The sequence below is a fragment of the Psammomys obesus genome, unplaced genomic scaffold, assembly GCF_907164565.1.
Source record: "Psammomys obesus unplaced genomic scaffold, mPsaObe1.curated_primary_1811, whole genome shotgun sequence".
NCBI lineage: Eukaryota > Metazoa > Chordata > Mammalia > Rodentia > Muridae > Psammomys > Psammomys obesus.
This window is the reverse complement of record NW_026596158.1, coordinates 3308628-3329744: the sequence shown is the minus strand read 5'-3', so window position 1 is coordinate 3329744 and position 21117 is coordinate 3308628. Positions and strand designations below refer to the sequence as shown.

Here is a 21117-nt window from a genome sequence, read left to right as displayed (position 1 = left end):
AGGCTCTGGTCTGTCAGTGGCTGAGGAGACAGGGTGGGCACAGGTATGAGGTTTGGGGTGTGTCATTGTCTGAGGAGACAGGGTAAGCACGGGTATGAGGTTTGGGGTCTGTCAGTGGCTGAGGAGACAGGTTCTGGGTGTCTCAGTCTTTCCACAGGCAGGTTCAGCAGAGGTGTGAGCACTTGGTCTGCCAGTGTCTGAGGACACGAGACATTTGGCAGAAGTGGGAGGCACCAAGTCCATCAGTGTCTGAGGTAGTAAAGGTAGGCACGGGTATGAGGCTCTGAGTGGCTTCTGAGGTACTTGTGCACAGGTATGAAGGCGTGATCTGCCAGCATCTGAGCAGATGGGATTGTGAACAGGTCTGAGGGTCTGTGAGTGTCCGCATCTGAGGAAGCAGGTTTAGCACAGATTGGAAGCCCTTTTCTGTCAGCGCTGAGGTAGGGACTGGCACAGGTATGAGGTCCTGGCTCTGTCAGCACCAAGAAGGCAAACGGTGACACAGGCGTAGGCTGTCTGCCAGTCCTGAGGAGACAGACTGCCAGGAAGAAAAGGCCAACCATGGTAACATGTTAATTTGGCTTTGATCGGTACCGTGTGAGTCTGCCTTGCTGCCACCATGGAGAGAGTCATCAGGGCCTTACCCGGTGACCAGAGTTGGGTTGAGCTGGGTTGGGTCAAGCCCTCCAAACTATACCTGTGGAACGGTGGCTTTCTAGGGAGAGGTGTGGCAGGAGGGAGGGTAGGGTGTGCCTGCCTTCCTTCAGCGCCTTTTCCTTCTCTTCTAGTGGGTAGGTGGCCGCTACTCCTTGTGGTCAGCCATTGGACTGTCCATCGCTCTGCACATAGGTGAGTGTTTCTCAGCCGCCTGCAGGGGGCAGTATTGCAGTGTGAGGGTGACGCTGTATGCGTGAGTGCCTTGCTTATCACAGGCTTCTGTCCTCTCTGCTTATGCCTAGACATATGTATCTTTCAGTACTGGGAGAGATAGCCATGGGGTGATTTCATGCTCAGGGCCAGCTCTGAAGAGAGAGGCTTTCTTCAGGCCCCTCCTTCTCCCAGGTCCCAACTTCCTCCTGGTTCCAGAAGGGACTGGAACCAGCTGCCAAGAGAACGCAGGGGCGGCCTTTTCTTTTGACGTCGATTTTTGTGTCAACAGGTTTTGACCACTTCGAGCAGCTGCTGTCTGGGGCTCACTGGATGGTGAGTGTCGGGAGGGCCGAGACACATGCATCCTGACCCTCCTTCCTCTCCCCACGTCTCTCCCTGCCAGCTGTTCAGCTCTCACCTCCTGTGTTCTTGCAGGACCAGCACTTCCAGAAGACACCCCTGGAGAAGAACGCCCCCGTCCTGCTGGCTCTGCTGGGGATCTGGTACATCAACCTCTACGGCTGTGAGACCCACGCCATGCTGCCCTATGACCAGTACATGCACCGTTTTGCTGCCTATTTCCAGCAGGTACCGAAGGCCGGACCGTGCTTGGGAGGGTCTAGTGGCAGGTGCCCGGTGCCTCCCCTTGCCCTCTGGGATGGCCGCGGCTCCCCTCTGCTGCTGGGTTCCCAGCACATCGTGGTGACCGAGACTGTTCCATCCATGTTGTCAGCTGAATCTCACCACTGGGAGAGGTGCCCCAGCCAGTTGTCCTGTGTCGGTTGTGGGCACTTGTCTTCCTCTTTGGCTGTCACCTTCTTTTGCTGTTCTGGGTGACGGGGTGAGCTGGGACCCCGGGACCTGCAGACTGTAGTCCGTCTCGGGTGCTTCGTTCAGTGGCGAGAGGATTCACAGCCAAACCTTTCTGCATTTGTAACCACAGCACACTTTGGGGCCCCTGACCCTTTGTCCAGCCCTGTCGCTTGCACTGGGCACACCTACCCACTCACAGTCTCCTCTCCCCTTTTTTTTTGATGTGTGTTTGTGTGTATCTGTGTGAGTGAATGCCACCAGTGTGCAAAGGTGCCCACAGAGGCCAGGAGAGGTTGATGGGATCTCTTGGAACTGGTGTTACCGGCGGTTGTGACCTACCTGATGTGGCTGCTGGGAATTGGAATTGGGTCTTCCGGAAGATCTGGCAGCACTCTAACTGTTGAGCTCCCAGGCAGCTTCAGGGTTGTTCTTAAAGTGAACAAGGTGTTTTTGGGTTTTTGGTTGGTTGGTTGGTTTTTGTTTTTCGAGATAGGGCTTCTCTGTGTAGCCTTGGCTGTCCTGCTTTGTAGACCAGGCTGGCCTCGAACTCACAGAGATCCGCCTGCCTATGCGTCCATGAGTGCTGGGATTACAGGCGTGCATCACTGCACCTGGCTAAAGTGAATGAGGTTTGACCTCTTAATTTGCATGATTTTGATAGGTTTTCTGGGTCAAGAGAGCAGTGGACTGTCTTCCTGGGTCACCTCAGGCCTCCTACAGGAAGAATAAATTGTTTTTAAAGAGATCTCCTTCCTGCCTCCTGATCTGTCTTTCCCTGCTCATGGGCCTTATGGCATGGTAGCCTTAAGCCAGAAAGCTCGGGAGCCCAAGGACCGACACTTACAGGGCTCCCCACGTGAAGATGGGGCACCCCAGGAAGGATCCAGGCAGTTTGCAAAAGGCAGATCTTGTAGGGAGAGGACTGAGTTTCTGACCTCGTTCCAGGGCGACATGGAGTCCAATGGAAAGTACATCACCAAGTCCGGTGCCCGGGTGGACCACCAGACAGGCCCCATCGTGTGGGGGGAGCCAGGGACCAACGGCCAACATGCATTCTACCAGCTTATCCACCAAGGTAGGGCCCGTCTGTCCTGGGCGAGTGGCCATGGTGCCTGGTGGGATGTGGATGGGCCAGCAGGAACCTCCCCACTTAGGACAGTGCCTTCCTGAAGGCTGCCTGGGTAGCCCCCACGGGCTGGGGCCGTATGGATGAGCACTGTGCCTTTGCTCTTAACAGGCACCAAGATGATCCCCTGTGATTTCCTCATCCCCGTGCAGACCCAGCACCCTATCCGGAACGGCCTGCACCACAAGGTAAGAGGCCTGTCTGGATGTTCTGGGGCTCCCGCAGCTGCTCCGCTCAGAGGTTAGGTTTCTCTCAGGGCCCCAGCAGGGGACCACCCATTTACTGCCTTCAAACAGTCTGTTCTCCCAGTTCCCCACGTTGGAACCCCAGCCAGGTTCCTACCTCATAAAAGGCATGGGCGAAACTCAAGGGGTTAGTCTGTTTTAGTTCCATCTCTGCTACTGTGAGGAAAGACTCCATGGAGGAGCGACGCTGGGGTAGGAAAGGGTTTACTTCAGTTTACCAAGACACAGTCCATGACTGGGTGGAGGCCATGGATGAAGGCTGTTCGCTGGCTCAAGCCCAAGGCTCATGCTTAGCTAGTTCTCTTAGTTTTCTAGTCCAGGGCCACCTACCTAGGAATGCTGCCCACGGTGGGCTGGGCCCTCCTCCACAGGCCAGTCTGAACTAGGCGGTTTCCATTGAAACTCGCATCTCAGATGACTTGAGCCTATGTCAAGCTGACAGTTAAGGCCTAGGATGTAGCCAGACTTTTGGGAAAATACTTGTTCATTCGGGTTTCTGACGGAATCTACTTCCTTGTGAGGGCCGACATTCTGCTTCCTTACTGGCACCTGGGCATCTTTTTGTCTTTGGTTTTTCAACAGGGTTCGCACCATGCGACTCAGGCTGGCCTCTTGCCTCAGCCTCTTAGTGTAGGGGTTCCAGGCTGTGCCCCCACAGCCCAGGCTGTACTTTTGTGGCACAGCACTGTTGACCTGATTCGTAAAGTTCTACAAGACAGTCGGCAGCAGGACCCCTTGGCAAGGACTGGAGATTCTGTCAGGAAGTTTGGCGAGGAAGCACACATCGGCGATCCCAGCCTCCTCAGGGTCTGAGACAGGAGGATCTGCTAGTTTAGGGCAGCCTGGGTAACTGAGCAAAAACCTGTGTCAAGTTTTAAGAAGGAAGAGGGTTGAAGTTCGGCAGGAGGGCACTTGGGTTCCATCCCTAAGTAACACCTCCCTTGAAAGAAAAATGAAAGGTAGTGCTGTCGCCTACCCCGTCATCAGATGCGCCACCACCACCACCTCCCCCCGCCCTCCTGCTGAGCTGTGCAGTGAATGGACCATGCTGGGACTAACCTGGCTGGAGAAGTAGCAGGCCCTGGCAGTGCTTGCTACCCTGACTGTGTGCCTCTCTCGTCAGATCCTCCTGGCCAACTTCTTGGCCCAGACCGAGGCCCTGATGAAGGGAAAGGGGCCGGAAGAAGCAAGGAAGGAGCTCCAGGCTGCTGGAAAGAGCGCAGAGGACTTGGAGAAGCTCTTGCCACACAAGGTCAGCCTTGCTTGTGAAGTTCAGCTTGAGGGTGACGTGCAGGAGGGATGACATCGAGGGGTCAGGGTAGGGGCTCCTGGTATGACTTGGTTGTCCTACACAGGGGGAGGGTCTGAGCCTCAGACTTAAATGTCAGACTGCTCCTCATCTTTAAAAGCTGGCGGACCAGAATTAACCTGGGGACTTGCTCCTGCTGCAAGTTTTTTTTTTCCTTTCTCTCTTTTTCTAAGATAGGGTTTCTGTAGCCCTGGCTGTCCTGGATTACCTTTGTAGACCAGGCTGGCCTTATTTGTAGATAGCTTCTTGGTTAGAGGTGGAGCGTTATGTCTACTTCTCTGTGATGGGATTTCTGTCTGGTTTGGGTGTGTGTGTGTGTGTGTGTGTGTGTGTGTGTGTGTGTGTGTGTGTGTTTCAGACACAACCGGCCCTGTTGTGTCTGAAAGACACTGCTTTCTCGAACTCATCCACCACCTCGGCTCTTAGAATCTTCCCAGCTCTTCTGGAGAGACCCCTGCCCTTGTAGGGCTGAGCACCCCTAAGTCTCTGCGCATCACTGAAGGCGGTTCTTGTTCCCTGCAGGTCTTTGAAGGAAATCGCCCGTCCAACTCAATCGTGTTCACCAAGCTCACACCATTCATTCTGGGAGCCTTGATTGGTGAGTGGGGGCAGGGCGGGACTGGGTGGCGCGGGAGCAGTTGGATGGGGCAGAGAACGACAGGGTGCTGATGGGTGTCGTCCTCTGCAGCCATGTACGAGCACAAGATCTTCGTTCAGGGCATCATCTGGGACATCAACAGCTTCGACCAGTGGGGGTGAGTCGCTGAGGCCGGGTCTGTTGTGGCTGTGGGCTGGCTCTGGAACTGGGCTCATCCTCCTCTCCCACCTCTCCCTGGCAGAGTGGAGCTGGGGAAGCAGCTGGCCAAGAAAATTGAGCCCGAGCTGGAGGGCAGCTCTGCCGTGACATCCCACGATTCCTCCACGAACGGACTGATCGGCTTCATCAAGCAGCAGCGGGACGCCAAGATCTAAGTTCGGCCATAGCCCCACTGACCGGTCCTTCCTGTCCCTCCTTGCCGTATGCACTGCATGTCCTGCCCCTCCCCGCCCAGGGCACACCACTCCAGTGGGCTTGGACTACGAGGCTTTCGGGAGAAGCTAGTGGAGAATAGCCAGCCACCCACCGTGTGCGCACCCTCCCTGTTGAAGCAGGCTGAAGTGCTTTGATGCATCTGATCATTATGACCTCTATTCACATCCCAGCCAGAATAAAGATGCTCTAGAGCAGGCATGGCCTCAGCCTCTTAAGTTTCCTCAAGTGGTACTTTACTGTCAGGGTGGGTGACCTGCTTAGGCCCTGGTTGGCTCTTGTTTCAGTAGTGAGCGAGTCTGGAGTGGAGGGCCCTTCTTTAAGTAGGGAGTACTGGGGCTGGAGCGATGGCTCAGAGGTTAAGAGCAGTGGCTGCCCTTCCAGAGGTCCTGAGTTCAGTTCCCAGCAACCACATGGTGGCTCACAACATCTATAATGAGATCACATGCAGGCAGAACACTGTATATATAATAATAAATAAATCTTTTTAAAAGGGGGAGAGAGCACATCTGGGTGGTGGTGGTGGTGGCAGCGGCACGTGCCTTTAATCCCAGCATTTGGGGGGCAGAGGCAGGCGGATCTCCAAGTTCAAGTCCAGCCTGGACTACTGAGTTCCAGGACACACAAAGTTAGGAGGTCAAATTTGATCTCCAGTCACCTTTCACTCCTCATCTCGGTAAAGTGGAAAAACTATCCGCTTCACTAGCTAGGTTTTTGTTATTTTGTTTTGCTTTTGTTTTTTGCTACCAAAACCCAGGTATGAACTGTTAAGTTCCATGTATTTACTTAGTGTGTGTGTGTGTGTGTGTGTGTGTGTGTGTGTGTGTGTGTGTGTGTAGGTAGGACAGTGGCTTCTGGAAGGTCTCTTTCCACCGAGTGGAGTCCGGGGATAAAACTCTGGATGTCAGGCTTGGAGAATCTTCACCACTGAGCCATCTTTGTGTTTGTGCTGGCGGAGGCCAGGGCAGAGCATCACACCCCTTTACGGGGGGAAATGCCTTTACAGGGGGCTGGTTGTACGCCACGCAGCTTGGGTCCTCGGCAAGTGCTCTTCACTGCTGAGCCTTCTGGTAAACCCTTCAAAAGAAAACTTCGGCTGGGCATCCTTGCTGTCCTGGCTGTCACGTGTGCTTTTGTGAGACTGGCAAGTCAAACCACTCTCCTTTACTCCGTGTTAACTGAGAGCCAGCGAGACAGCTCGGTGCGTAAAAACACTTGTCTTAGCATTTCTGTTGTGGTGAAGAGACACCGTGACCGTGGCAGCTCTTACAGAGGGAGACATTTCCTTGGGACTGCCAGTCCGTTACTGACATGGCAGGAAGCATGGCGGAAGACACAGGCATGGTGCTGGAGGCCCTGGGAGCTCGCATCCTGATCGGAAGGCTGCAGAAGCGAATGCCACACTAGGCCGAGCTTGAGTGTGTGAGATGCGGGTGACGCCCTCCTGCAAGGCCACTGTACTCCCTGTGGGCCAAGTATTCAAAACGTGAGTCCGTGGGGGCCGTTCCAGTGTACGCCTGCTCACCCGAATTTGATCCATGGAAGGTGGAAGGATTGACCGACCCTAAAGTCCTGTGACAACTTTGTCATGTGTACTGTGGCATGCATGCCCTCCTCATCCCCCTCTCCCCCCCCCAAAAAAAAAACAGATATAAATTGTACAACTTGAGGCTAGCCTGGGTGAGTGAGCAAGTTGCAGGTTTCTCTCGTTACGCTGTAGAAACTGGTTTCAAAGCATTACATAGGCAGTAGGGTCTCAGACGTAGGTCAGTGTTAGAACACCCTGAAGGCCTGGGTTCAGTTTCTATCATGCATGACTACTTGCTAGGAGGTGAGCAGATACTGGAGAGGCCAGCCAGGGGTGTGAGGCTTGTGTCCAGCAGGTGGCGCTATTGGAAAGTGGTAGGGAAAAGGTCTTAGCTGGAGAAAAATGACTGCGAGAACATGGTGGCTTTGAGAGGTCTCTTCTTCCCTTGCGTCCTGGCGGCCACCTTTGGGGAGGTGAACAGTCTTGCTGACACCCTCACACTGCAGTGGTGGCCTCAAAGCAGTGGAACCCAGATGTGCTGGGTGGCTCTCTGTCCCCACCGCACCAACTGCCCTGATGTATGCGATTCCTGGATTGGGGCTTCTCTCTCTGTGATGACTGGGCTGTGCTAACAGGGCCAACCAGGACACTGTGACCTGAAAACCAGCAACCAAAATAAGAAGTCTTGACATCATTAAGTTTGATTCCTCACACTAATAAAAAACAGACGCTGGGCTGGCAAGGCCCAGAATTTTGTCTGGTTCATATATGGATTTTAAAACCACACCTTGAGATTGGAGAGCCAGCTCAGGGGCGTAAGAGTGATGCCGACACCTGTGCTCACGCCCACGTCGGCATAGGCGCTGTCACACAAATGAGACCTTTTAACATCCTACTTCCAGTTCCTATCACATGGGAACACACACACACACACACAAGCCTTGGGAGATATTAGCCGAGAGGAAACGCCTGCCAGGCTGTGTTCGCTGATTCAACCTGAAGTCGGACTTCACACAGCTCTAAGTCTGCTGCGTTAGTACCGTGCTAATCCAGGCTCTGGATGGTGCCGAGGCCAACCACTGTAAGGCTGGTGGTGTGTCCTCTACTCGGGTTAAAGTAAGACTTCCCATCATTTAGAAGATTTTTTTTTAAATATTTATTTTTATTTTATGTACATTGGTGTTTTGCCTGCATGAGGGTGTTGGATCCTGGAATTACAGACAGTTGGGAGCTGCCACGTGGGTGCTGGGAATTGAACCCAGATCCTCAGGGACAGCGCCCAGTGCTTCTGACCACTGAGCCATCTCTCCGGCCACTAGAAAATTTTAAATAGCATTTACAGCCTCTTTCACTTGGTTGTTGTGGAGGGCACTGGATAACCTCAGTCGGCAATTCTCTGGGGGTGTCATTTGTATTTATTGAGACGGCGTCTCACTTGCCTGAAGGCCACTGGCTGATTTGGTCCCGCCTGCAGGGTTTTGTTTCGTTGAGATAATCTCAAACCATAACCAGGGCTGGCTTGAGTTTCACTATTGAGTTCCAACTGTACTCCAGAGCTCCTTTAACATGCGCCATGTGTGTTCCTGGTAACCCTTGAACTGGAGGTGCAAGCAGTTATGAGCCACCGATGTACATGCTCAAATCTTGGTTTTTCTGAGACAGGGTCTCTCTGTGTAGCCCTGGTTGTCCTGGACTTGCTTTATAGACCAGGGTGGCCTCGAACTCACAGAGATTCCCCCAGCCTCTGCCTCCCATCACCCGTCTTCCCCACGGGTTTTTAAGTGACTTTCAAAAGGACGGTCTTTCTGTTGTTGTTGCTTGTTGATTGCCGATTCCGTTACCCTGTCTCCAGTTCCCAATTTTTAGTTAAACCTTTCCGTAGGTCCTATCTCAGGGTATCAGAAGTAAAACCCGCCGGTTCCCGAGCCTTCAAGCCCAGGGCACACTCAGGAACCTGTCAGCTAGAAGGCCCCGCCCCGTCGGGTCCGCCGAGGAGCTACGGGGCGGGGCCGGCGGCGCGCGTGCGCACACGGCGCTCCCCGTCGGCCGCCGTAGCTCGCGCCGTCCCGTGGGAGCGCGGTGGGTATGGCGGCCGGCCGGAAACGGGTACTGCTGGGGCTTCGAGACGCCGCTGTGGACGGCTGCCCTAAGGGGCCCGCCGCCTGGACGGCTAGCAAGCTGGGCGGCTTCCCGGTGAGCGCGGGGCTGCGAGGCCGCGGCGGAGGAGGGGGTCCCCGGGGTGGGGGGCGGCGGAGTGGGCCCCCGGGGTCTGAGCGCCTGCCCGCCCCCTCCCCGCCCCCCAGGACGCCCTACCGGCCGTTGCGGCTCCGAGGCCGCGGTGTGGCCGCTGCGAACAGCGGCTCTCGCTCGTCGTGCAGGTGTACTGCCCGCTGGAGGGCTCCCCGTTCCACCGGCTCCTGCACGTGTTCGCCTGCGCCCGGCCCGGCTGCGGCAACGGCGAGACGCGCAGGTAGGCGGGCGGGTCCGCTTGGCCCGGAGGGGGCGGGCCGGGGCTGGACGTCGCGGGCGGAGCCCTCACGGCCTCTGTCTTGCCCCTCAGCTGGAAGGTGTACCGCTCCCAGTGTCTGCAAGCGCCACCGGAAACCACTCCGAGCGTCGAGGTAAAGCGAGCCTGATTGGCACGCGTGTGTTTGGTTATAATTTGAGCGTCTTTTCTAGCATCTCGCTTAAGACCACCTTTGTTGTTCTGTGTTGGAGGCACAGTCTCCCCTCTCTAGCCCACGCCGGCCTTTAACTCTCAGAAATTCATTGGCCTAAATCCCACTCTGCTGCCCTGGTTACCTCTGTGCATTACCACACCCTCTTTTAGACAGTTTTCTTAAAAAAAAAAAAAAAAAAAGAGTCCCTTTGGAGGCTGGAGAGATGGTTCAGCCGCTGAGATCCCTTGTTGCTCCTCCAGAGGAGCCAGGATCCATTTTCAACACTAAAGTGTCGGTTTGAAATCATCTATAACTCCAGTTCCAGCTTCCGGTGCAGCCTTCTGGCCTCACCAGTGTAGCAGGCACACAGTGGTGCACAGACATACATTCAGGAAAAACACTACAGGTAACATAAAAGTGAATCTAGGTGAGACGCTGATGGTGCACCACGCCTTTAATCCCAGCACCCACGAGGTCTGAGTTTGATTGAGGCCAGCCTGATCTGCAGAGCTAGTTCTAGGATAGCCAGGGCTACCCAGAGAAACCTGGTCTCTTTAAAAAAAAAAAAAAAAAAAAAGTGTGTGGGTGTCAGATCCCTTGAGTGTTTTGAGAGCTGCTTAATGTATGTGCGGAGTCCTTTCTCCATGCCCGTATTTTAAAGTATTTATTATCTTCATGTCCATTGCTGTTTTATCTGCATGTATGTCTGTGTGAGGGTGTCAGATCCCCTGGGACTGGAGTTACAGACAGTTGTGAGCTGCCATGTGGGTGTTGGGAATTGAACCCAGATCCTTTGGAAGAGCAGACACTGCTCTTATCCACTGAGCCATCTTTCCAGCCCTTTTAAGTCTTGTTCTTGTGCAACTGGATGAGTTTTTGTCTCCGAGAATCATCACATCCTCTTCTCTTACAGTTTTGTGACTTTTGATATTACTTTCTGTTACGTGGATGTGTGCTTGCGTGTGTGCTTGTCAGCACAGGTGTTTGTGGGGACGGTTGATTTTCCTGAGCTGCCTGATGTAGGTGCTGGGGACTGAGCCAGAGCCCTCCGGAAGAGCACCCGGGGAGTGCTCCTAATCACTGAACCTTCTCTCTAGATTTTGTGACTTTCTTTCAGTGTACGCTTGAGACAAGTAGTATACTTGATTTTTTCATTGGAACAGATGTCGGAAAGTGTACGTATTCGTTTGTGTATGTGTGGTAGAAAAGCTCTTTCTTTCGAGCTAAGACATTTACATCTTTGCTGGCCAGATTGACAGGCTGTGGGGGAGCCCAGCCGCGACTTCTGGAAGCATATGTCGCAGCCGTCCGCCCGGCCGCCTCCTGCAGTCAGGACGCTTAGCTGTGCTGCGGGGAGTGGGTGCTGCCCTTCTCCCAGAGCCTGGCATGCTGGCTTTGTTCTCCTTGTGTTTTCACAACAGCCCTCGTGTGTGTGTCTCCTGTCTCTCTCTCTTTGGCTTGTTTGCAGACGGGGTGTGGATCGGTAGCTCCGGCTAGCTTGGAAATGTGTCAGCCAGGCCGACATCAAGCTCAGAGCCATCATCCTGCCTCAGCATCCCAGGGTTGATATACGCCACTGTGTCCAGCCTGCTTCATGGCATTGCTCTTCACTTCATTCTTTGATTTTAGACGGACCTGACTCACTAACCCCTGAATTCATGTAATGTAAACTCCCAGCTGCTTAGGAGTCTGGGAAATGTGGTTCTTTCCTTTTTAGTCCCTATAGTACATAAAGCACAACAGAAAGATTGTGGGTTGAAGACACCTGGACCTACATGTACCAATTGCCCTGAAGAAAGAAAGACAGTTTTTAAGTCACCTCTTAATGTTTGGGGTTTTGTTTGTTCTGGGAATTATTTATTTCATTTTATGTGTTAGTGTTTGCCTGTGTGAATATTTGTGTACCACATGCACAACTTCTGCCCATGGAGATCAGAAGAGGGCAATGGATCCCCTAGAACTGGAGTTACAGAAGCTCCTAAACCTGGGTCCTCTTGGACTTCTTAAGAACAAGCGCTTTCTACCACTGAGCCATCTCTTCCGCCCCGCATTTGTTGTTTGTATGTTTGTTTTGAGACAGGTCTCTCAGAGCTCCATCTGCTTCTGCCTTGCAAGTGCTTAGATTAAATGGATGCAGCACCACAGCCTTAACATGTTTTTGAGTGGCTAGAATCCAGGAAGTTGAATTGGAGTGTGCCAGAGAGGAAGGGGCTAATATCTAGGCTCCCTGGGGGAGGTACAGGGATGGGTGTTGAGGCTGAAGGTATCGGTGAAGTCATCAAAGTGGGACTGGCCTGTATTCATTGACTGTTCTTCTAGAAACAGGATAGTGGCCTTGAAGCTGAGAACTGGTGTGAAGACTCACAGGACTGGGGAAGTGACAGCGAAGAGACATTTACATCAGTGCCAACTACCTCAGACTTGAGAACCAGTTCTGATGTTAGCAAAAGTGTCGACTGGGCTGAGCAGCTCCAAGCTCTCCACATCCAGGACACTACTTTAGCTGTTGCTCGCCCTTCCCCTTCACGGGAAAGGCTCTCAATACCTACTAAAGTGCCACAGTTCCAGCCCTACTATATCTGTGTTGCCGAAGAGGAGGATTATAGGAACACTGTGAATCTTGACCATGCCCACAGCCTTCTTCGGGAGTACCAGCAGAGAGAAGGTGTTGACATGGAGCAGCTGCTTTTCCTGTGGTGAGAACCTGCTACCAAGCTTAGGTGCGGGCGGGAAGCTGCCACAGCTGGTTCCCTTTTGTTTTGGTACCTGTGGCGAGTTTTAGAGAGAAGGGATGTGATCTGGCTTTTCTGTTTCGCTCAGAGAAGCAGACTCAGGCCGGGGCTGCCAGCCCGCCCCCATTAACTTGCAGACATGCTGCGAGTGCGCTCAGGGACAGAGCCCAGGTGAGTAAACAGGGGTGTCGGTGCCAGGGCTACCTCAGAGCACTCACCCTTTCACCAGCCCCCTTTTCTGTTCTTTTGTGTGCTCATTGGTTTCTATTGTTTGGGGGTGCTAAGGATCGAACCAAGGGCCTGGAGCATGTTAAATGAGTGTTTTGCCACCGAGCTCTGTCCTTAGCCCTTGCTCTCTTTTCACTTTTTAGCAGTAGTTTTGCGTGCGTTTGTTGTGTTCAGGCACACAGGTAATGCACATGTAGAGGTCAGACATGGGAGGCGTCTGTTCTCTTCCTCCACCATGTGGGTTCTGGGGAAGGTTAGCAAGTGCCTGTACCCACTGAGGCATCACTTGGAATGTGTTTTGATGTTGTTGTAATTGTCTTGTTTTTGAGAGAATCTTTTTGAGACAGTCTCACATAGATCAGGCTGGCCTTAAACTCTCTTTGTAGTCAACAATGACCTTGACTCTTCCTAATCTTCTACTCTAGTTTCTACATGCTGAGATTACAATGATGTCAGGTTTTCTGCAGTGCTGGGAACTGAACCCAGGCTTCCTGGTGGTGGGCAAGCAGTCCACCTGCTGAGCTACACCTCAGCCCTCTTCTGATTTTATTTTTAAAAAGTCCTGATAAGGAATTCGCATGTGTTTCTGAGTGCAGATGCTCATGCTGTCACGGAACGTGTGAAGTTGAGAGGACATCCTGTAGGAAGGAGCTTTTCCTCTTTTTTCAGCGTGTAGGTTTTGGGCATTGAACTTGGGTTCATTTTGTTTTGTTCCATTTTATTTTGTTTTTGTTTTGAGACAGGGTTTCTCTGTGTAACCTTGGCTGTCCTGGACTTGCTTTGTAGAGCAAGCTGACCTTGAACCTGCAGAGATCTGCCTGCCTCTGCCTCCCTGAGTTCTGGGGTAACAGGTGTGCACCACCATGGCTGGCTGAACTCAGGTCTTCCTGAGTGGCACTAAGTGCCATGTTGTGAAGCCATCCTGTGCTGTCTTCTGCTTTCCAGTGTTTCCCAGGACCCTTAGAGCAGAGGCAGGGGGTCGGGAGAATGCTCCTTGACGAATGAGCCTGCTGTGACCCCAGAGAAGGCTGTGACCCTGTCAGGTTCTCAGTCCTCGCGTAGGAAACGGGAGGGCAGTGCTCTTTGCTCTTTCTGCATGTGCTTTGGGGGCCCAGTGAGAGAGGAGACCTAGAGAGCCTGTAAACCCAAGCGCTAAAGAAGGCCAGAGCCAACTCTTAAAAATTGACCCTGACCTCTGTACAGGGCCGTGGCCCTGTACTCCAACCCGTGCAACACGGTAAGTAACAAAATAGCGGAAGAAGAGAAATCTCTTGCCTCCTCTTGGAAATGCTCTAGTGGTCTACGCATTCATAGAGTCACGTGGCCTCGTGGTCTCTGCTTCTCCGTTTAGCAGAAGAAGAGAAATCTCTTGCCTCCTCTTGGAAATGCTCTAGTGGGCTACGCATTCATAGAGTCACGTGGTCTCGTGGTCTCTGCTTCTCTGTTTAGCTCTAGTGATGCAGACGAAAAGTACGAGAAAGCCAAAATGAAAAGTGGAGATCAAACGTTTTACAAGTTCATGAAGAGAATTGCTGTTTGTCAGGAGCAGATTTTGAGGTAAAGAAGACATGTTGTATTCTGTCCTAATTGGAAGCCTTGTGCTGGCGAGCACCTAGAGTCCCAGGCACTCCTCAGGGGACAGCGGGGAGATCACATGGCCGGCCTCAGAAACACCCCATTTGACATTCACTTTCATTATTTTTAATTTGTGTGTGTGCTTGTGTGGGTATGGGTGCCCATGGAATCCAGAAGAGACAGGTGGTGGTGAGCCGTTCATGTGAGCACTGGGAACTGGCTTGAGTGCTCTATTCTTAGCCACTGAGCTATCTCTCTGGCTCAGGAGGGATATACATTCACTCACTCTCAGTGTATGTATGTGTATGTAGACACACATAGACACAGAAGGAGACATGGGATCCCGCAGACTGGAGTTATGAGTGGTTGTGAACCTTAGTGCTGAGACTTGAGCCTGGGCCCTTTGCAGAAGCAACAAGTGTTCTCGGCAGCTGAGCTGTCTTCCAGCTCCAGCTTCAGCTATTTGTTTGATTGTGGGTTTTCTTTTCTTTCTTTTTTAAAGATTTATTTATTTATTATGTATACAATGTTCTGTCTGCACATACACCTGCACACCAGAAGAGGGCATCAGATCTCACTATACATGGTTATGAGCCAGCATGTGGTTGCTGGGAATTGAACTCAGGACCTCTGGAAGAGCACATAGTGCTCTTAACCTCTGAGCCATCTCTCCAACCCCTGTTTTTCTTCTTTTCTGTTTTTATTTTGTTTATTGTTGTTTTTTGAGACAGGGTTTCTCTGTGTAGCCCTGGCTGTCCTGGAACTTGCTTTGTAGACCAGTTTGTCATCAAACTCACAGAGATCTACCTGCCTCTGCCTCAGAAATGCTGGGATTAAAGGCCTGTATCACCACCACCACCCAGCTAGCTTTCAGCTTTTTAAGAGAAGTAGCCAAACTGTTTCCTGAAATGTCTTTACCCTTTATATTGCCTTTCACCCACAAGCTATGTGGTGTAATAATCTTAGTTTCTTCACACTTTACCAGAACTTGGTATTGATAGGATCCATGAGTTCAGGTGGTCATGGAGCATGCCAGGAGGCAGCGACAGGCGAATCTCTTGAGTTCATGGCCAGCCTGGTCTACAGAGAGAGTTCCTCAGATGTGATGCTGTGTCTTTACTTGTTGAGCTGTTTTGATGGCCCTGGCCTGGAACTTCTGATCCTCCTTCCAAATACTGGGATTTCATAGATGTACCCCGTGCTTGGTTTTTTGAAAGTCTACTTAGAAGGGGATTATACTGGCTTTAGTTAGCCAAAGTAATACCAATTTTTCTTGATAGCTGGCTGTTGGCGAACTTGTGTTCTTTGATTCTGGTCTTAATCATAATGTGAATGTTCAGGTTCCTTATCACACAGCACTTACAGGCGCATATGTCCACACGCATAGACATACGTCTCTGCCTGGGTCACACGATGGCTACAGAGGTGTGAGGAAGCCTTACTGGAGGCAGAGTGGAGAGCAGATGAAGATCCAGTGATGTTCTGGGAATTTTAGATATGATGCTAACACATCAGCTGGTGAGCTTTTGCAGACACCACACCAAGCTGTGGAGGTCATAGAGCTGAGGGACCAGACTGGTCTACAGGGACAGAAGGGACTTACAGTAGGCCATGTCTGCAGTCAGGGCTGAGGTGAGCTTAAATCCCTGGGCAGTTGGCAGTACACAATAAGTAGTCATTGACAGACTGGCAGTCACAGTCACTCAGGTGCTCTCTTTGTGGGGTCCAGGTGAGGATTTCGGGTCTCAGGTCAAAGGTGTTGGCTGACTTTCTGGGCCTGGTTTCACTGATACGGTTTGAGTGCATCTGTGTGTCTGTGTGGTCCCTACTTCAGTAAGTGCAGAGTGTAGCCTTTCTGCCTTTGGGAAGGTATCATCTGTCTCTCAAGGTGAGGCAGAGCCACCCTGCTTCTAGTTTGTACTCAGAATGGAGCTAGCACACATCTTGGCCTGAAGCTGAGTCATGCAGTATGAAGTAACTTTGGGCAGGGCTCAAAGGCTAGCCTGTCAGTGTCCTGTCCAACCTGTCTCATCCCCTCAAGGCTGAAGATAGTCATTGTCCTAAACCTACAGTCACGTGGGACTCCTGGATGAGCAGTCTTAGGGTAGGTGGCCCTTCCAGAGGAGGGTGGCTGTCCATGAGGATGAGGCTGTACCCTGGACTGAAGTAAGCATCTAGGAACCACTCAGTCCTCCAAGCAAGGAGGACTTTTCCAGACCTCCAAGAGGAGCAAGACAGTTTCGGCAAGATGGCATGGCATGTTGCTAACTAAGTAATTAGGCAGGTAGGTCTCTTCAGTCCTGTCTGGTGTACGTAGTAAGCTCCGCGCCTACATAATGAGACCCTGTCTGAAATAAAATAAAATAGTGTTTGTGGAAAGCAGAACTAGAAACTAACACGCCGGGAAGAGTAACACATAAAGGGGTTCAGTGACCCCAAGCTCATCTTTCACGGCCGAGTCGGTCCCCTTGCTGTTCTCCACACAGTCACTGGTGGTGCCTTGCTTGTGTGCCTTTGCTGCTGGAGAGTTCGGCTCCTGGGACTGCACAGTGGCCTCGGAGCTGGGGTGCTGTGTGCATGGCTCTGACACATGGGTCTGGCATTCCTTGTCTAGGTATTCATGGAATGGAGAGCCTCTCTTTTTGGCCTGCCCCACATCAGACATCTCTGATATCCCAGTCTGCAGCGGCTGTGGAGGCGTGAGGACGTTTGAGTGCCAGCTGATGCCCGCACTGGTCAGCATGCTCAGCAGTGATAATCTAGGTAAGAAGCCCTTTACTGAGTGTTTGTCTCTGACTTTAGTGTGGAGTGGGATAGAATGAGATGCTTTCTTTAATTATTAAATATGTAACAGTGTAGAAAATTGAGAAATCGTAAGGAATTTATCATCCTGCAGAATTCTAACACCATCATTAACAGTAGCCACGTTGATAAACTGAGACTGAGCAACCTAATTTACCCTTAGTGTGGGTATGTGTGTGAGTATGTTGCCCGCCTGCATGACTGTGTGTCACATGTATGCCTGGTGCCTGAGACCGTGTCAGTCTCCTGAAGCTAAGGGTCCAGGGATGAGAGCTGCCTTGTGGAGCTGGGCTTGGAACTGGGTCCTCTAGAAAAACAACTTCTCTTAACTGCTGTGCCATTTCTGCTGTTGTTAATAATTTTTGTCACAGTATTATATAGGCAGATTTTAGTGGCGTTTCTATCTGTTTTTGAGACACAGTTTTATGTACCGTGCTCCAGCTGTGAGCTCTAGTCTATAACCATGAGCATCTGTTCTCCCTGCCTCTACCTCCAGGGTGCTAGATTGTAGGTGTGTGCCACAGTACCCGGTGCTACTGAAGGAAGCTTAGTGTCATTTAGCCAAGTTGCTTATCTGCCAGCAAGATGGCTGTCTCAGTGGCTAAAGGAGTTAGCCTGACAACCTGGATTTGATCCCTGAATCCCACCATGGAAGGAGAGAACTCTTCCCAAAAGTTGTCCTCTGGCTTCCGCGGAGCATGTAGCATGTGTGCGTCCTCTCCCCTCTCTTTCTCGCTCTGTGTCTGTGTCTCTGTCTCTCACACATACATGTGCACACATGCTGGGGCAAAGTGCGTTCTTCTGGTCCTCCTCACGTGGGAAACTGAGGCAGGACAGTGCTGGAGAACAGCTAGGACAACACACTGAGACTGTTTCAAAAAGGGAACAAAATAGGGTTGGGTTGGGGCTGGATTGCTCTGTGGTTAAGAGCACCGGCTGCTCTTCCAGAGGACCCAAGCTCAATTCCCAGCACCCACATGGCAGCTTACAACTATCGGTAACTCCGGTTCCAGAGGATCTGATGTCCTCTTCAAGGCTCTGCGGGCACTGCACAGATGTATACAGGAATACAGGCAGGCAAAATCCTTATACAATGGGATGATAAAGTTAAAACTAAAAACAAGTCAAGCAGCACAAACATATTTAATCCTAGCACTCGGGAGGCAGAGACAGCTTAGTCTACAGAGTGAGTTCTGGGACAGCCAGGGCCATGTAGAGAGATCCTGTCTCAAAAAAAACAAAACCAAAAACAAACAAAATAAAGTTAAGTTAGGACTAGGAAGATAGCTCAGAGGTAAGCATTTGCCTAACACAAAGCTTTAAGTTTAATTTAAACTTTAAATAGAAATACATTCTCTCTAAATGGATTATTTTGTTACACACCTTTTTGTCTTTTTTTTTTTTTTTTTTTTTTAGAATTTTTTAAGGAAACGTACAGTTTGGAGTCTGGAGAGGTGGCTCCATGGTTAAGAGGACTTGCTGCTTTTCAGAGGGCCCTGGTTCAGCTCCAATACAAGGCAGCTCACACAATGTCACTCAAGTTCCAAGGGATCTGATGCCCTCTCTGACTACCTTGGGCTCCTGCAAACATGTGGTGCACATACATACACATAAAAACTCAGGTTCATATTCCTATAAAGAAATATCTGAGGCTGGGGATGGCGGAGCAGGGTAGCACAGCCTGCTCTACATAGTCAGTTCTGGGCAGGCTAAGCAGAGCTAAAGACCCTGTTCAAGTTAAGGGCTAGGCTTCTGTTAAGGGCAACATATCATGGAGGACCACATGACTGAGCTAGGAAACAGTAAGATGGATAGGATGAGTTAGGTCAAGGTCTGTTGGGGGTTCTAACCTTGGCGGTGTAAGGATCTGTGCCAGTAGGTTCCACTGAAAGCTTCACAGAGCCTTCCAGAGGTGCCATCCCGCTCCTAGCTGCTTCTTGTCTTTCTGGAACCGCATGTATCTTCTGTGGCTGGCCTGGACTTACTGTGGAGTCTTTTATTTTAGTTTATTCTTCCTGTTTTCCAGGGCTAGGGATCAAAACGGCATTTTCCCTTCCTGTTGTCTTTTTCCCTTTTATTTTTTGCAGTAGTGGGATGGGATCCGCAGCCTTAGTCATGCTCCCTATGCGGTGTGCCTCTGAGCTATATCCCCGACCAGAATCTTTTGTTGCTGCTGCTGCTGTTTTTGCTTTCTTAGAAAGGGCTTCTCTTTTTAGCCCTGGCTGGCCTGGAACTCACTCTGTATACCAGGCTGCCCTCAAACTCAGCGAAGCCCCCTGCCTCCACCTCCCAACAGCTGGAATTAAGGCGTGTACCACTGCCATCCAGCACTTTACTTTCTTTCTTTTTTTTTTAATGGTTTATTTATTTTTATTTTATGTGCATTAGTATGAAGATGTCAGATCCCTTGGAATTGGGGTTACAGACAGTTGTGAGCTGCCACGTGGGTGCTGGGAATTGAACCCTGGTCCTTTGGAAGAACGGACAGTGCTCTTAATCAGAGCCATCTCTCCGACCCCACTTTTCATTTTTTAATTGTAGGCACTTGAGTCCTCTTTTGTTTTCGTTTTTTAAAGATGTATCTTATAAGGCTGAGTATTTGGCCTGCATGTATGTATGTATACCACATACATGCTTGGTCCCTGCAGAGGTCAAAAGAGGCCATCATGTCCATTGAAAATGGAGTTCCACATGGCCGTGAGCCATCCTGTGGTTTTTGGGAAACCCAGCTCCTCTCTAAGACCATCAAGGGCTCTTAACCACTGAGTCATCTTTCCATCCCCCTCTTTTGTCCTTTTCTTCCTTTTTCCTTTTCAGACAACATCTCATTATTAGCCCTGGTTATCCCAAACTCCCTGTACAGGGCAGACTGTCCTACCCCTACCATGCCTGGCCCCATCCCTAGCCGCTCAATGTCTTTTTTTTGGGGGGAGACACTACACAGACAGAGGGTTTCCCTGTGCAACCTGGCTGTCCTGGAACTCACTGTGTAGACCAGGCTGGCCTCAAACTCAGAGATGTGCCTGCCTCTACCTCCTGAATGCTAGGTTAAAGGTGTGCACCACCACCACCCATTGAAATTCTTTTTTCTTACTTGTTTGTATATGTGCCCTTGTGTGTTGGTGTGTTTGTGCACTCGAGTGCTACTATGGCACATGTGTAGAGGTCGAGGTACTCCCCTTCCACCGTGTCTGAGGTGGGCTCGTTCTCGTTCGCTGCTGCTGTCGTGCTCAGGCTAGCTGGCCTGAGAGCCTCAGTCTCCACTTCCCAGCTGTAGGAGCGCTAAGATTACAGGCTTTGCCTTGCCAGCATTTGTTTTGTTTTCTCTAAACAGGATTTCTCTGTGTAGCCTTCACTGTCCTGAAACTCGTTCTATAAACCAGGAATGGTCTCACACTCAAACATTAGCCTGCCTTTGCCTTCTGAGTGCTGGGATTGAAAGTTTGCACCACCAGACCCAGTTCGCCTGGCTTTTGTGTGTGGGTTCTGGAGACCCCAGGTCTTCAGGCATGAGCAGCATGAGCATTTACTCTTGGTGGTTCTTTTTTTTTTTTTTAATGTTTATTTGTTGTTCCTTTTTATGTATAGGAGTGCTCTATCTGCATGTACATTCCATGTCAGAAGAGGGTATCAGATCACATTATAGATGGTTGTGAGCCACCATGTGGTTGCTAGAAGTGAACTCAGGACCTCTGGAAGAAGAGACAACACTCTTAACCTCTGACCTATCTCTCTAGCCCCCTCTTGGAGGTTCTTAGGGGGTGTTTGGTTTTGTTAAAGAAATAAGTTTTTATGGCAGTTGTATACACACACACACACACACACACACACGTGTGTGTGTGTACTGCCTTTTATTTTTCTTATATGAGGTGGGGGCATGGTGTAGCCTGGCCGGCTTGAACTCCCTGTGTAGTCAGTAATGACCTTGAACTTCTGAGGCTCCTGTGCTCACCTCATCATGAATGCACCTTTTACCTTTCTTTTTGTTGGACTCTAGAGCATATGGTATTTTTTCAGGTCTCACTGTGGAATTTGGAACGATTCTCATTTACACGTGTGAGAAGAGTTGTTGGCCTCCGAATCAGCAAACACCCATGGAAGAATTTTGTGTTATACAAGAAGACCCAGATGAATTTTTACTTAAGTAAAACACTTCCTCTTATTTATACAAATTAAAACAAAATTTCCTATTGAAATAT

At 50.9% G+C, this 21117-nt stretch overlaps 2 protein-coding genes across 4 annotated transcripts in view; both read left to right on the top strand.

The window, feature by feature from the left end:
* Gpi (glucose-6-phosphate isomerase) overlaps positions 1-5592 on the top strand; it is a 28081-nt gene extending 22489 nt beyond the window's left edge. The window contains exons 10-18 of the mRNA XM_055594969.1: positions 789-849; positions 1160-1203; positions 1306-1458; positions 2629-2758; positions 2921-2997; positions 4178-4306; positions 4886-4961; positions 5052-5118; positions 5203-5592. Of these exons, the coding sequence (XP_055450944.1) occupies positions 789-849; positions 1160-1203; positions 1306-1458; positions 2629-2758; positions 2921-2997; positions 4178-4306; positions 4886-4961; positions 5052-5118; positions 5203-5335 (870 nt within the window). The 3' untranslated portion in view covers positions 5336-5592. The remainder of the gene's footprint in view (positions 1-788; positions 850-1159; positions 1204-1305; positions 1459-2628; positions 2759-2920; positions 2998-4177; positions 4307-4885; positions 4962-5051; positions 5119-5202) is intronic.
* Positions 5593-8817: 3225 nt separating this feature from the next.
* Pdcd2l (programmed cell death 2 like) lies at positions 8818-21117 on the top strand. 3 transcript variants are annotated; one of them, XM_055594967.1, is made up of 7 exons: positions 8819-9114; positions 9300-9391; positions 9482-9542; positions 11901-12277; positions 13991-14098; positions 16731-16879; positions 20936-21117. In XM_055594967.1, the coding sequence occupies exons 1-7, from the start codon at positions 9007-9009 to the stop codon at positions 21064-21066; spliced, it is 1026 nt and encodes a 341-aa protein (XP_055450942.1). In that variant the 5' UTR covers positions 8819-9006; the 3' UTR covers positions 21067-21117. The 3 variants fall into 3 exon arrangements, with proteins under 3 accessions (XP_055450943.1, XP_055450942.1, XP_055450941.1); XM_055594966.1 differs by having other exon boundaries at positions 9225-9391; XM_055594968.1 differs by lacking the exon at positions 13991-14098 and having other exon boundaries at positions 8818-9114; positions 9225-9391.